We start from the raw sequence: 14,318 nt of genomic DNA, 5'->3' as shown, positions 1-14,318 counted from the left end.
CTCTGGCTAAAGGCTCTGTCACTTGCACTTGGGAGCTAAGGGTGGACACCTTGATTTGGTTGAAACCAAGAATCTCCGGTCTCTGGGAGGCTTGTTCTGGAATAGATTCTTACTGATAAAATCACATGACATTGTCAGTTCTATTCTTAGATATTAATCATGTCCCTGATAGTTTACATGAACTTTTTAAAGTGCCTTGTGCATTAATTAATAATCAACCTGAAATGGTGTTTACTTTGAAACACTGTCATTATCAGAATAAAGTAGCCAAAGTGTTAAGAAGCCTGAATTTTGATCAGAATTTTATCTGTATCTAATGTAATATAAGTAAAGTACAAGTTGTGTTAAATGCGTATTGAAGATGAGAATAACAGTAGTGATTATAATTAAATGAGACATGATCTCTTGATATACATCTTAGAAAATAAGAGGTTTGTTTTTTTCTTTAAGAGACAGGGTCTCTCTGTCTCCCAGGCTGGGGCATAGTGGCACAATTATAACTCACCACAGCCTCAAATTACTGTTCTTGAATGATCTTCCCATTTCAGCATCCTGAGTAGCTGGGACTACAGGTGCACACCACCATCCCCAGCTAATTAAAAAAAAATTTTTTTTTGTAGAGATGGTATCTTGCTTTGTTGCCCAGGCTGGAAAATAAGAGTTTTTAAAAGAGCCATCATTTCTGGCACATTTGTATTAGTGTCTAACACGAATATAGTTTTTGTTTTTAGTCTATTGGAGTAAATTTTATGTTTCTGTGACAGATTTCTATGTACAGTCGTGCCTTTACCGTTGTTTTTTTTTTTTTTTAAATTCATGATTTTCAAGGGTTGTTCATTTTTCTTTTTTAAAAGTAACTAAAATAATCCCTTCAGGATTGAATTTTTTTCTCACTTTCCCTAAATCAGATCTTTTCCAGTTCCCTTCCTTAAAGCCGGATGATTCCCTCCACTTGTATGTCTCCAGCTACAACCCTGATCCCTGCTTCTTTCTTTAATTTCTATTTCCCTACTCCTGCCTAAACTGCCTGTTAGTAAATGTTGGCCTTCTTTGAAAATTAGAGGTCTCTTCCTTGAGGGTACTATCTGTTACTTCTGACAGGGCTGTGTTTCACTATGCTGCCTAGTTATTATCACAATTGCATGATGTCTCTTCATTCTCTTATACTTGGCAGATTTTTGTGTGTGTGCACTTAGAAATAGTATTGTTTTTAAGAATTGGACTGTTTCATGACATTATTTTTAATGTATCTTTCTAATTATAATGCAAGGTTTACCTATGAAAGTCATCTTCCTAGATAACTGTTTAGGTAATAAATATAATGTATATGATAGCTGTACAATAGAAATGAAGAAGAAAGTTATTCATTAAAGTAAATCGAATTAATATTCTTGGAGTATGTATTTTAAAAAATGTAATTGATAACTTTTGCCCGATATTTGAATTTCAGGAATCTGTGTTGACATCCTTGATTACTTTTATAGACTTTAGAGTGTGTGTGTGTGTGTGTGTGTGTGTGTGCACGCGTGTGTGTAGAGTTTGGTTATTGAAATTGGAAGTATAGAAAAGGGAAACAGTTACAGGGATTACTATTAGAGTACATAATCAAATTATAAGAGCTCCGTAGACCAACCTAACCCTCTGCAGCAGTCAGGCATATGGAGAGCCTGTCTGCCATTCTCTGAGAAGTTACTTTAATAAGAAAGTTATGTAAGACAGTGAGAAGGCAGGTAGCTCTGTCCTGAAATCCAAAGTTTTACTGTCCTTTCATCTTCATCTTAATCTATACTCCATTCTCTTCACCTTTTCCTTATAATTTGGCTTAAGTCCCAACCCCAGCATTTATACTTGGGTTCTTTTCCTATCTGTATCTTCTTGCTTATTTTGAATGTTTAAAAAGAGGTTAGAAGAGGCTATTATCAAATACCTGGAGTCTTGCAAGTAGCACGGGATGGAGATTTGTGTAGATTATAGAGCTCATGCTGCATCTACAGACAGCAGCTGCCACTTGGCTTAATACAGTGTTTGACAACTGGTACTGCAGGCCCATTCTTTCCGGAGTTTCCAGATTTTTCGTCGTGAAAATCTAGATTTGTATGCAATTTTAAAAATGTAATTGTTTAACTCAATTATTTTTATAAAAGCAATGAATGGTCCAAATGTATGTTGGCCAAAATTGGCCCATAATCCATGAATTTACAACTGCTCTTTTAGGGTAACAATATCTAATCAGAATTGCACAATAAAAACCACCTCTGGAGGTGTTTTTTTTTTGCCTAAACTGTAACTCCAGAAATAGAGATTCAACAGTTTTAGCAAAATGTACCATAGTATCAGTGCTGTCCCTCTCATGTAACTGAGTATTGCCACTGTTAGGCCCATACCCACCAAGTTTGACTCACTTAGATATGCCACTGCTGATCAGGCCTGAGTTTCTCCTATGTATTTTGGCGCTGTATTTAAACTGATAGCTGGACCAAGAATAAGGAAGGTTGCCCTGACTCCATTTTCATATGTTCTCCACCTTATACCCTTTCCCACAGGTTTTTAGTTTTGAATGTTTTTTTCCCCAGCTTTTAAATTTAGCTTTTAAATGTTTCCTGGTTATGACAACTGTATGCAAAAGCAGAAAAAGTTTCTAATTATCTTGCCTCAGTGGTTATACATTTAGGTCCAAGTAAGGGGTGAGACCTGTTATATATGTGGAGTCCAATTACTTCTGGTGTTTGTAAAGTTTTAGAGACTCTATCAACTGCCTTTTAAAAATGTTGCATCTGTTAAGTTCTGCTAAGGGATGTCCATCTCTATGTGCTGTAATCCTATGTAGTACGCCGTGGTTGAGTTACGTATCTCTATTCTAGTCCATGGAAACATTTCTGTAGACAAGCAATACTTGAATGTGTGGGCCCTTAGAAGCTTGTATTCATGGCAGTTGAAAGTAACATTAAAAATGACCACGTTTGGGACCTGGAAGCCCTGGCCATTAAAGCAGACCTCAGTGAAGCTTTTGCTGAAAAAGAGGGATGTATGCTCTGATTCAGGCTTTGTAGACTTGGTAGAATTTGGAGCATTTGTGCCCTGAAGTATTTCTATGCAGACATCTAGGCTAAGTGGGCATTACTGTTCACTTGCTTCTTTTGCGGTTATATTTTATACCAGGTTATAAAATTTCAGAAAGACTCTAATCTCTCCTAGGAGGAACTTCTCTGGAAGACCATAAAATCACTTCATTCATTATTAATCCCAGCTGACTTCCTTGGCACTAATCATACTTTCAGTTTCACAATGCTTATTTACTAGGTGTCTAGCAGCCAACCTCTCAATAAGCTTACATGTCCTCTACAAGGGAGAACAAATGTATCCAAGGGTCACTCTGGCAGTAAATCTCTACATCAGTTATCTTGTTATGCTTGATCACAAATGAGCCTTACTTAAAATGACATAACAAAGGTTCTTTCTTTCTTATATTATATGTACATTGTGTGTCATCTTGGGCTCTGCTCTACCTTGTCTTCATTCTGGGTCCCAGACTGGTAGCACGCCCTGTTTGCGACATGGCTAGTCTCATGGCCAAGGGAAAAAAGAAGCATAATGAAATCATGTGTTTCTTTTTTTTCTTTTTTTTTTTTGAGATGGAGTCTTGCTCTGTCGCCCAGGCGGGAATGCAGTGGTGCGATCTCGGCTCACTGCAAGCTCCGCCTCCTGGGTTCACACCATTCTCCTGCCTCAGCCTTCCGAGTAGCTGGGACTACAGGTGCCCACCACCACGCCTGGCTAAGTTTTTTGTATTTTTAATAGAGACGGGGTTTCACCGTGTTAGACAGGATAGTCTCAATCTCCTGACCTCGTGATCCGCCCACCTCGGCCTCCCAAAGTGCTGGGATTACAGGTGTGAGCCCCCACACCTGGCCCATAAGTTGTTTCTTAAAGCTTCCTTTCAAAAGTTACACATTCCACTTCTACCCACATGTCATTGGCCAAAGCAAGTCACATGGCCAGGCCTAATGTCAGTGGGGGGAAGAAGAACTTTTTTTTTTAATGATAATATCATCTAATACATTTTGCTTATCTCCAGACCTTATAGCTTGGATGTTAGGTGTCTCGTCAGTCAACAGAAGAGCAGATACTAGGTGTAAAATGTGCGCTTCAGTGCCACACCAGCAGTCATGTGAATTGACACAGTAGCTGTCATCGCTCTTATACCTGTCCTTAGGCAATAAGGCAGTAATTATTTTATCAGGTAATAACACCAATAGTGGTCAGTGTTCTTATCAAGAACAATTTTCCCCTTACCTATTTAATATTTTACTTCTCCCAAATCCACAAGTTCCGTGGATGCATACTTCTTAAGACACAAGTTGAACCACAAGTTTCCACTTTTGGCCTTTGTGGAAAGCTCACAAGTAATGTTTTGTTTTGTTTTGTTTTGTTTTGTTTTGTTTTGTTTGAAACGGAGTTTCCCTCTGTCGCCCAGGCTAGAGTGCAGTGGTGCAATCTCAGCTCACTGCAAGCTGCACCTCCCAGGTTCATGCCATTCTCCTGCCTCAGCCTCCCGGTAGCTGGGACTACAGGCGCCCGCCACCACTCCCGGCTAATGTTTTGTATTTTTAGTAGAGATGGGGTTTCACCGTGTTAGCCAGAATGGTCTCGATCTCCTGACCTTGTGATCTGGCCACCTCGGCCTCCCAAAGTGCTGGGGTTACAGGCGTGAGCCACCGCACCCGGCCACAAGTAATGTTTTTATACATATTATGCTTGTTAAAAGCTAGAGTTTCTGCCCTGAAGTTACCTTTATCATATCTAGCTCTTTTTATCAGTTCCTGTTGCCACAAATTGAGGCTTATGCTCTCTAATGTTAATTGGATTGAGTTTTCTCACCTTAAATCATATGTTCTGACAATATCTAAACCAGTTTTGTCTCTGGTGATGATCTCAGCCCTCTTACTCAGATTTCCAATCCTTATCACATCATTGAATTCAATACTTCCATGAATCGTATTTTATTTCTAAAAAGATTAGGCCAGTCTCTTAAGCTATTTAGACTGGAATAGTTACTTTATCTGTGGAACTGCCCAATTATCAGTTCTGGATTTTCTTGCCTCCCTTATTCCTGGCTACCCATGACTCCTCTGAAAACCTTAAACAATTTTTTTTGGAAAGCTGTTTACTTTGTTATAATAGATTAATAGGTATCTTCACAGGAATACCTTTAAAATATATTTTATTATATAATTGTTTATAAATATGATAAAGTAGGAAATTAGATTTATTACTTCAAAGTTAGGAAAATTTTCATTAAAAAGTGGCACTTCCAAATAAATATGAAATTTAGAGCCTGTCTCCTACTAGACATTGTAAATATGTGGGTTTCTTGACCCTAACTTTTAAAAAAGTTTTGAAACAGCTTCCAAATTTGTCTTATTGTCTAGATCACAAGAGACACCTGGAGATGGGAAGCCTCCAGCTTTACCACCCAAACAATCAAAGAAAAACAGTTGGAACCAAATTCATTATTCACACTCGCAACAAGATCTAGAAAGTCATATTAATGAAACATTTGATATTCCATCTTCTCCTGAAAAGCCCACTGTAAGTAGCTTCTTCAGATATTCTCATTTTTCTTTGAATTTTTAAAATCCTAAATGAAATTTCTTTTGTACTGTGGTATTTTTTAGTTGTAAGTTGTATTACAGTACCTTCTCTTTTTCATCATATTCTTTGGTCATGAATTGTGCCATGATGTAACTCGATACAAGTTCTATAATTAGAAGTGACCATGGAGTGCACAGAGTATATAATTAAATAAGCTTTGGGGTTAAGGGAAGATTCCTAGAAGAGATCATCTCTGATAAGAACTAGTCAGATTTTTTCCTTCAAAGAGCAGGCATAGAACATACTAAATGAAAGAAGCCCAGGACAAATAGCCATGTGTTGTATGATTTCGTATACGTGAAATATCCAAAACAGTCAGATCTATCAAGAGACAGTAAGTAGATTTGTGGTTGACTAGGCTTTGGAGGATGGCAGGTGGGGAAATGGGGAACGACTGCTAATGGATACAAGATTTCTTTTGGAGTTGATGAAAATATTCTAAAATTAGATAATAGTGATGTTTGTACACCTCTGTGACAAGAGTAAAAATTATGGAAATATACATTTTAAATAGGTGAATTATATGTGAATTATATCTCAATAAAGCTGTTTTTTAAAATCACATATATCAAGCAGAGGAAGTATCATTTGAATTCATGTAACATTTATGAGCACCCTCTGTGTACTCATACATATGAACCTGGCTTGCTATGAGCCAAGTTCTACAGATATAGCAATTAATAAAGACAGACATGGCCTCTGTACCTCCTGTCACTTAATAGTCTAGCATGTGCTGGCAAGAATGCATGAGAGGATATATCTGGTTGGGCTAACTGCAAGTTATTAGTCAAAGAATTTACTTTTCTGAACTAAAATTTTTACTAGAATTATGATTTTTTACAAACTATACCTAATATAAGCATATAAAAAGTATGCTTCCTATATATCTGAAGAATAGATTTTAAGTGAAGAAAATTACAGGTTATTTAATTTTGTCTTTTTAAGCCTAATGGTGGTATTCCACATGATAATCTTGTCCTAATCAGAATGAAACCTGATGAAAATGGAAGGTTTGGATTCAATGTAAAGGTAATCTGGAATTTATTTTATACTCAGTTTTTAAATTAAGGTGTTCTTATTTTGGTAATATTTGACTAACATTTTACTTACTCTCTTTTTAAGGGAGGATATGATCAGAAGATGCCTGTGATTGTGTCTCGAGTAGCACCAGGAACACCTGTGAGTTATCTAAATGTTTCAAATAAATCCTGTTTTGAAGAATATGTACTTATTTTATAATTCTTATTAGTTTAAATAAAGGAAGGAATTTCATCATTTCTTTTATTAAATGTCAAATGTTGGCTGAATCTCTTTAAGTTGCTGGGAAGTTAGTTTTTACTTGTTCTCTATAAGTTTTTAAAATCTGTGTTTTTATAAAGAAGCTATTTATGACTTTCAGTGCTTCTAAAGCATTAACAGAGTCTATCAAAATAACCCCCTTAAAAAACAAAATATAGACAGAGGTATAGTTTTGTGAGGGGTTTTGTTTGCTTGTTTATTTTTTATTAGAGTAGTTTACGTACATTATACTTGCCTACACGCGCCTTTAAAATTTTACTTTAAATGGAAATGATACTACAAGAACCAGCAGCCTGAGAGAAAGAGGCCAGCTATGCTTTTTTTGGTGCTTTGCAGCAACCTCAAAGTTGGTTTGAAAATCACAACTGATATTGATCAAGGATATCATGTTATGTGGTTTTGGTTCTGGTTTTTAAGGACCTTGTTTTTTGCTAAAATAACAGGGTACTCCTGGAATACCCCTGGCATGAGCATAAAGACAGAATAGCTTATTTAAATATAAATACGTCAGATAGCTGTTGAGGTGTCACATGAAACTAAAGAGCATGAATGCAATCATACCTCTACAAGAAACTTTTTAAATCATCAAGACTTTCTACTTTTCATCTGTTTCTTTTTATGTGATTGTTTGATTTCTCTCAGTGCAGATGAATTTGTACATTGAAGCAGCCTACCTCTCAAGCCACTCCAGATAAACACTCCAGTCTAAGTAAAAACAGTGTACTTAGTAGCAGCTTCAAGCAGAGTTTTGTAACACCACTACCACACACACACACACGATTGTGACTCCTAAGTCTCCACTAAATAGAAATTGTATAACTACCTACTGCTATTGTGATCCTCAATCCATGTAGTAGGATATGACTACTAATAACTTCCAGGTTTGTATATTACCAGCTCAGTAGCCCACAGTGACCTCGCAGTCTAAATTATAAACTCCTGGGAAGTAAACCCTTAATAGACCCGGCATGGATCATATTTCCTCACTTGAAAAAAGTCTGTTGTGACTGGCGGACGAGACCAGGGATATAATGTATAAAATGACTCCTGGGGACATGCTATTAATATGTATGTAAAAGATGGGGACAAAGATGGTAGAGATAATCCAAAATTATTTATTTTATATATATTTGATGGGAAATATGAATATGATTGGGACTGCAGATGAAGGGATGAAGGATTGATGAATTATCATCTATCATGTAGAAAGGTAATAGATAATATCTAAAACAGAAAAGAATAACAATAGAGAGATGTTAGAGATGCAGAGGTAAATACAGAAAGATATATCTAAAGTGTTGAAACAACAGTTTTAGAGATGGGGAGGTGGTAGGGAGGAACACAAATAGTTTCTTAACAATCTTACATAACTAGTCAAATCTTTTAATGGTGTGATTTATAACTTTGCTAAAAACAAAAATTTAAGACTTAAAGCAGTTGTATATCTTTTGGCCTGACAATTTCACATTTAGGAATTTCCCCTAATGAAATAATTCGACTAGAGAACAAAGAGTACTTACACAAGGATATTACCTGTATGGTTTATAACAGTTTAAAGTGGAAAAATAATCAAATGTGACTAGGGAACAAAGAAAACTTACACAAGGATATTAACTGTATGGTTTATAACTGTTTAATGTGGAAAAATAATCAAATGTGACTAGGGAACACAGAATACTTACACAAGGATATTAATTATAGCATGGTTTCTAACAGTTTAAAATGAAAAATAACCAAAATGTTTATCGTTAAAGTTGGGGAAACAAATTATATGGTGCTTTGTGTCTATTGAGATGATAATGTAACTCTATATAAATATGGAAATATATCCATAAGATGGCATTATGGAAAAATACATGTTATAATTTCACATATATGTTTGAACCAGTTTGTTAAAATATTACATACGTAGAAAAATTCTGGAAACATGCTTTAAAAAGTTAACAGTGTTTAATGTGGGTAATGGAATTACAGGTATTCTGTATTTTTTTGATTGTCTGGATCATGACAATGAGCATCTATTGCTCTTAGAAAGTATAATACACATTTCTTTATTTACATGACAGTTGTAATAGTCAATGACTTACATGCATAAAAAAAGTATTCATTTTTCTGAGCAATGAATATGGATAGTTTTCAATTAAGTCAAGGTTTCACAGAATATTCTATAGATATATTCATTTCCAAACAGAATTCTAAAACTCTTAAGTTCTCTTTTTAATCTGTACATATTGTTGGTAATTTTTCCCTTTTGCCATGTAGAACTATGTTCCATAAATATTGGCTGAAATTTAGAACAAATTAAAACGTAGTCATTCTATTGGGGGAAAAAATTAAAACAATGGGAATTTATTATTTTTGTATTATTTTATTAATTTAGAGACCACCACAACCTTCTAATTAGAAACCACAGTTTAGGCAATCAGGGGAAAAGGAAAAGGTTTCTGTTTTTTTATGAATACGTAATAGTTGTACATATTTATGGAGTTCAAATATTTTATTGTCATTTTTTATATTGGACATCTTCTGAAATGGATAAAATAACTCCCAATTAAAGTTATGATTCTCCTTCTGTTTGATAATCTTAGCCAAAAGCTGTTGCTCCAACAAAACTCGTTTTAACATTATTGGCCAGGTGTGATGCTCATGCCTATAATCTTAGCACTTTGGGAGGCTAAGGTGGGAGGATTGCTTGAGCTCAGGAGTTTAAGACTACCCTGGGCAACATCGTGAAACCTTGTTTCTACAAAAAAATACTTTAAAATTGGCCAGATATGGTGGTACATGCCTGTGATGCCAGCTACTCCAGTGGCTGAAGTGGGAGGATCACTTGAGCCCAGGAGATAAAGGCTGCAGTGAGCTGTGATCACACCACTACACTCCAGCCTAAGCAACAGACCAAGACCCTGTCTCAGATATATAGCGTGACCCTGTCTGAAATACACACATACACACACACACACACACACACACACACACACACACACAGCAAGACCCTCAACATACATATTTGAGCAAGACAGGGTCTTGCTCTGTATGTGTATATATATACACACAAACAGTTAATTTAGGCTTGTCAGCTCGGAATGAAATGCAAATTAAAAATTGTAACATATCTGGCAAAAGGCATATTAACTATAAGAGAGTTCCCTTTAGTGATAATGGATACAGTAAGAGATTCATAGCTATCCTCTTTAACACATAGACCACCTCTTTTTTTCTGCCAACTACACTATGCACAAAATAATGTGAGGGAAAGCTCTATCTGCTATAGCCTATAATTACGTTTTCCCCAGTACCATTGGCTCCCAATTCACTACACTTCAGGTATCTCAAAGACATCTACAAAAACTTGGAACTAATTGGTATACAAAAGCATCACACTGCTAGTGCACAGAGGGAGTATATGAATGTCTGTCATCTACTTCACTACATAAGTAGACAAAAAAGCAACTTGAGAGAATGAGCATAACTCTAAATTTGAACATTCCAGATTTTAAAGCTTTGGGTTGAATTATCTTTATCTTCACAACAACTCTAAGAAATAATCAGAACTTTTCATTTTCAGATGTCTTTTCAGAACTTCAGATGTCTAAGATCACACATGTCAGAAGTAGCAGAGTAACTTCTAGACCAGTATTTTTTCCACTAATGACAATCCTTACTGGATTTTATTGACTTTGTGTTGATAATGAATTTCAATAGTTGTGCTTTTATTTCTTCATGCCTTTACCACAAGCGGTTCCCTTTTTTGTAAGATCCAACCCCATCAGTTCCTTCTCAAGCTGGCCTATCATTCTTCAACCTTCACTGTCATATGTTTTCATTGCTATGTTCCCAGAACATGCTGTCTATATTTCTATTTCTTTTGTCTCTTTTACCCTAATTGCTGTTTGTCTTCTCACTTTGCACTATAGTGCAAGACTATAAAAATGACCATGCAAGATGAAATCGTGCAGGATCTTGATGATTAATGGGAAAAATTATGGTTGTTCCCAAGACCTTTAAATTTGTTGTCAAAACATTAAGAATTTCCTTTACTGTCTCTTACAAAGGTAAAAGGAAATGAAAAAAAATAGTAAAGCTAATATGGGATTTTGTATCCTGTAATTCAAAACATTAGAAACACTGAGAATTTAAATGTTTTATTTTCTTGTGAAAACTCATCATGAGTAGTTTAAATGGTGCTTGCCTCCTCCCTGTGGTACAGCTTAGAATACCAAATGAGCTTCACTTCTTGCCTTGCCAAATTGTCGTAATACTGTCTACTTGACATGCTTTCAACACTTTGTCCTTTGAACTTTCGATGTGAAATATCTCCAAAAGTTCTTTTGGCTACATATCTAGAGTCTCTCGAACAACACCAGTGTTAACATTCCCGTGGTCATCTATTGCTTCTCTAACTCTATTTATGGTCAATTCAAACTTCACCTCTAGCATTATTCACTTTGCTGCACTTTCATCTTTTGTGATCAATTCCCTCTTTAGGTTTAGGTTATTCATTTTAATATGGGTTTATCTCTGGGAGACTAGGAGGCAGCCCAACTACATGCTTTCCTGTCTGCACTTGAACTGAAAACAGATGACCATCAAACTTTGGAAGAACTGATGTGACTGGCCACTGATTATGATGTGTGTCTATTATTTATGTAGTGATTTTTGTATTGAAGCTAGCAGCAAAGTTTGTACTTTTTACAGTTATTCACAGTAAATACACTGTGGTAACTAAAGTTTGAATCGTATTGTTGGGGGACTGGTGTCATTTAATTAAATCATGATGACTGAAGTTTGTATGTATCTAGACAGTGTAAAGCTAAAGCTACTTGTGTGTATGTACCTGGAAATCATCAGTCTTATTTGTATGTCTAGGCACATAATAGGTCATCAGGAAAGAAATCGTTGAATGAAGAAGGAACAAAAATACTATCTCTCTGGCAAAGCTAGATTTCTCTATTTTTTAAATAGATGAATAAATGAATAGATGCTTTTCTATATGTAGTTTAGTTCTCTTGCTATCGGGTCTATAAAAATAAATTCCTGTGCTCTCCTTTCAGAAAGTTGCATGCCAATCTGAAAACTTATCTATATTATATTACAGGCTGACCTCTGTGTCCCTAGATTGAATGAAGGGGACCAAGTTGTACTGATCAATGGTCGGGACATTGCAGAACACACTCATGATCAGGTTGTGCTGTTTATTAAAGCTAGTTGTGAGAGACATTCTGGGGAACTCATGCTTCTAGTTCGACCTAATGGTGAGTACTCTATGTAGTACCAGGTATTTCTCATAATTTATTACTGTTCATTACTGAACACAGCAGCCAGATTTCTGACATAAAACATAAGTCACCTAAGTTTCCTGCTCAAAGCACAGTGGCTTTCGTTGACACGTGGAGCAGAATTCAAGTTCTTTGACCCCACCCCTTGCTCCCACTCAGCCTTGCTTACTTTCCTCTATTCTACACTAGCTTTCTTGCAGTTCCTCAGATGTTCCAATCTAATCTACTTACTAGGGTTTTTATCCTTGCTGTTCCCTCTGCTAACATACTCTTTTTGATTTTGTTTTGACTTATACCTATATTTCATTCAGGTTTCTGCTCAGATACTATCTTTAGAAGGGCTTTCTCCCCTGACTACCATAGCTAAAATGACTTCTCATTTCCCCTAAATTGTAGTAGTTGTAGTACTAGTACTCAATAAATACTAGTTGAATGAATGAGTAAACTTGAACTCTGTTCCACTTTTAGAAAATGCCATAACAAGCTATAAAGTGTTTTTAAAATACTGCCTTTGTTTTCAGTATATGATGTCTGCTGGCCTAATCATGTCATCTCCCGATCTGGACAGCTGACTTGTTAAGTCATAGTCATGGAATTCCAGGTTTGGAGAAACCTTGAACGCCATAAGCTCTAGCTCTTTGGTTAATTGCATGAATTTCCTCCACAACAACCTCAAGAATCTATATTCTACCAATATAGATAGAGTACTTTCTGGCTCCTGAAACAGGTCATTCCATCTTTGGATAGCTCAAACTATAAATTGAACTAGAAGTCCATCTTTCTTCAGTCCTTCTCCTAATTCTATCACTTTGTGCTATGCATTATAAGTTTAACCCCCCTTCCTTCAGTTTTTTGACAATAGCTAATTTTACCAGAAACCCTCCTCCCTTTCTCCAGTTTAACAGTCCTAGGGTCTTCAGCCAGTATTCATATGGCATTGTTTAGAGTTCCCTCAACACTTTATCAGTCTGCTCTAAGAAAAAAGTTTTATACGTCTAATATCCCAGAATTAGACGTATTCTTCTGGTTTTGTTCTGTACAATTTACTATTAATCATTATTTTAGCCACAGAATAATTATTGTTAATGCCATATTACCACTTGTTGAATATGTACCATAGGAAAGTAAAATATCATTTGAATTCTACTTGTCACCACCACACCCAACCCTGCAAAATTTTGCAATGACTTTTCTTTTTTATAAACAAAAAATAAAAAATCCTCTTTTTACCTCTTGTTCACAAATAGGCATTTTCACTTTATCTTCTCCACTTTGTGTTCTTTTCCATTCATGGTCTAGAATTGGCTTTCTAGGAAGATTAAAAGGACTTCAACAGAACATTCTATTTTGACTTTTCAAGGAACTTGTTCATTTAGACCTGATACTTAGGTGAGTCATTAGGTGTTTTCTGTCACATACAGCTACTCAAATTTTAAACCAGGCATAACATTTTTTTTTCTTTATTTATTGTATTCTGTTTTCTCTTGATAATAGATCCTAAAGAACTCAATAATATTAGCTAATAGTTATTAAAAGCTTTCTGTGTACCTAGGCTCTTTTGTATATTTTTACTTAATCCTCATAGACATCCAATGAGATAGATGAATTATCCCCATTCTAGAGTTGAAGATACTTTGACACCAAGACATTTAGTTACCTGCTCACAGATTCATGATGGTACAGAGCCAGCATATGAACAAAAATCCATATGATGGCAAAGACCCAGCCTTTTTACAATCCCAGATCTCATCCTTTTGCTTTAAAGTAGGAGAGGAACCCACTAGGGTCTACTTCTTGCAAAATTTCTTTCTAAATTGTTTCATAGTCAAAATACGGAGCAGAACCTGCATCTACTTTCAGTGTGGGTCTATCTTTTCCATTCTTAAAGTATCACATAATTAAAATTTAAACTATGTTTGCCAAGAATATATTTTTGTTTCTCTGATCTTTTCCCCTTTAATTCTTACTTCTTCTTAGGCAAAATGTTGTCATACCTTTTTGTCCTTTCATTCTTCATTTCAGAAATTTATTTTTCTAAAATAAAAGTATAGGTATTCAAGGAGGAACCAGATCTCTTAGGCAAGGGTA

General features: G+C 35.7%; 1 protein-coding gene across 31 annotated transcripts in view; it reads left to right on the top strand.

Annotated features, from left to right (window-relative positions):
• Positions 1 to 14,318, top strand: part of PTPN4 (protein tyrosine phosphatase non-receptor type 4) — a 293,063-nt gene that overhangs the window by 248,250 nt on the left and 30,495 nt on the right. For all 31 annotated transcript variants that reach the window (XM_005572938.4, XM_074008833.1, XM_074008831.1 and 28 more), the window contains 4 exons: positions 5,430 to 5,589; positions 6,598 to 6,681; positions 6,775 to 6,831; positions 12,050 to 12,206. In XM_005572938.4, the coding sequence (XP_005572995.1) occupies positions 5,430 to 5,589; positions 6,598 to 6,681; positions 6,775 to 6,831; positions 12,050 to 12,206 (458 nt within the window). The remainder of the gene's footprint in view (positions 1 to 5,429; positions 5,590 to 6,597; positions 6,682 to 6,774; positions 6,832 to 12,049; positions 12,207 to 14,318) is intronic.

Source organism: Macaca fascicularis, chromosome 12 (assembly GCF_037993035.2).
Source record: "Macaca fascicularis isolate 582-1 chromosome 12, T2T-MFA8v1.1".
Classification (NCBI taxonomy): Eukaryota; Metazoa; Chordata; class Mammalia; order Primates; family Cercopithecidae; genus Macaca; species Macaca fascicularis.
The sequence above is the reverse complement of the archived record's forward strand: the minus strand, read 5'-3'. Positions and strand labels throughout refer to the sequence as shown.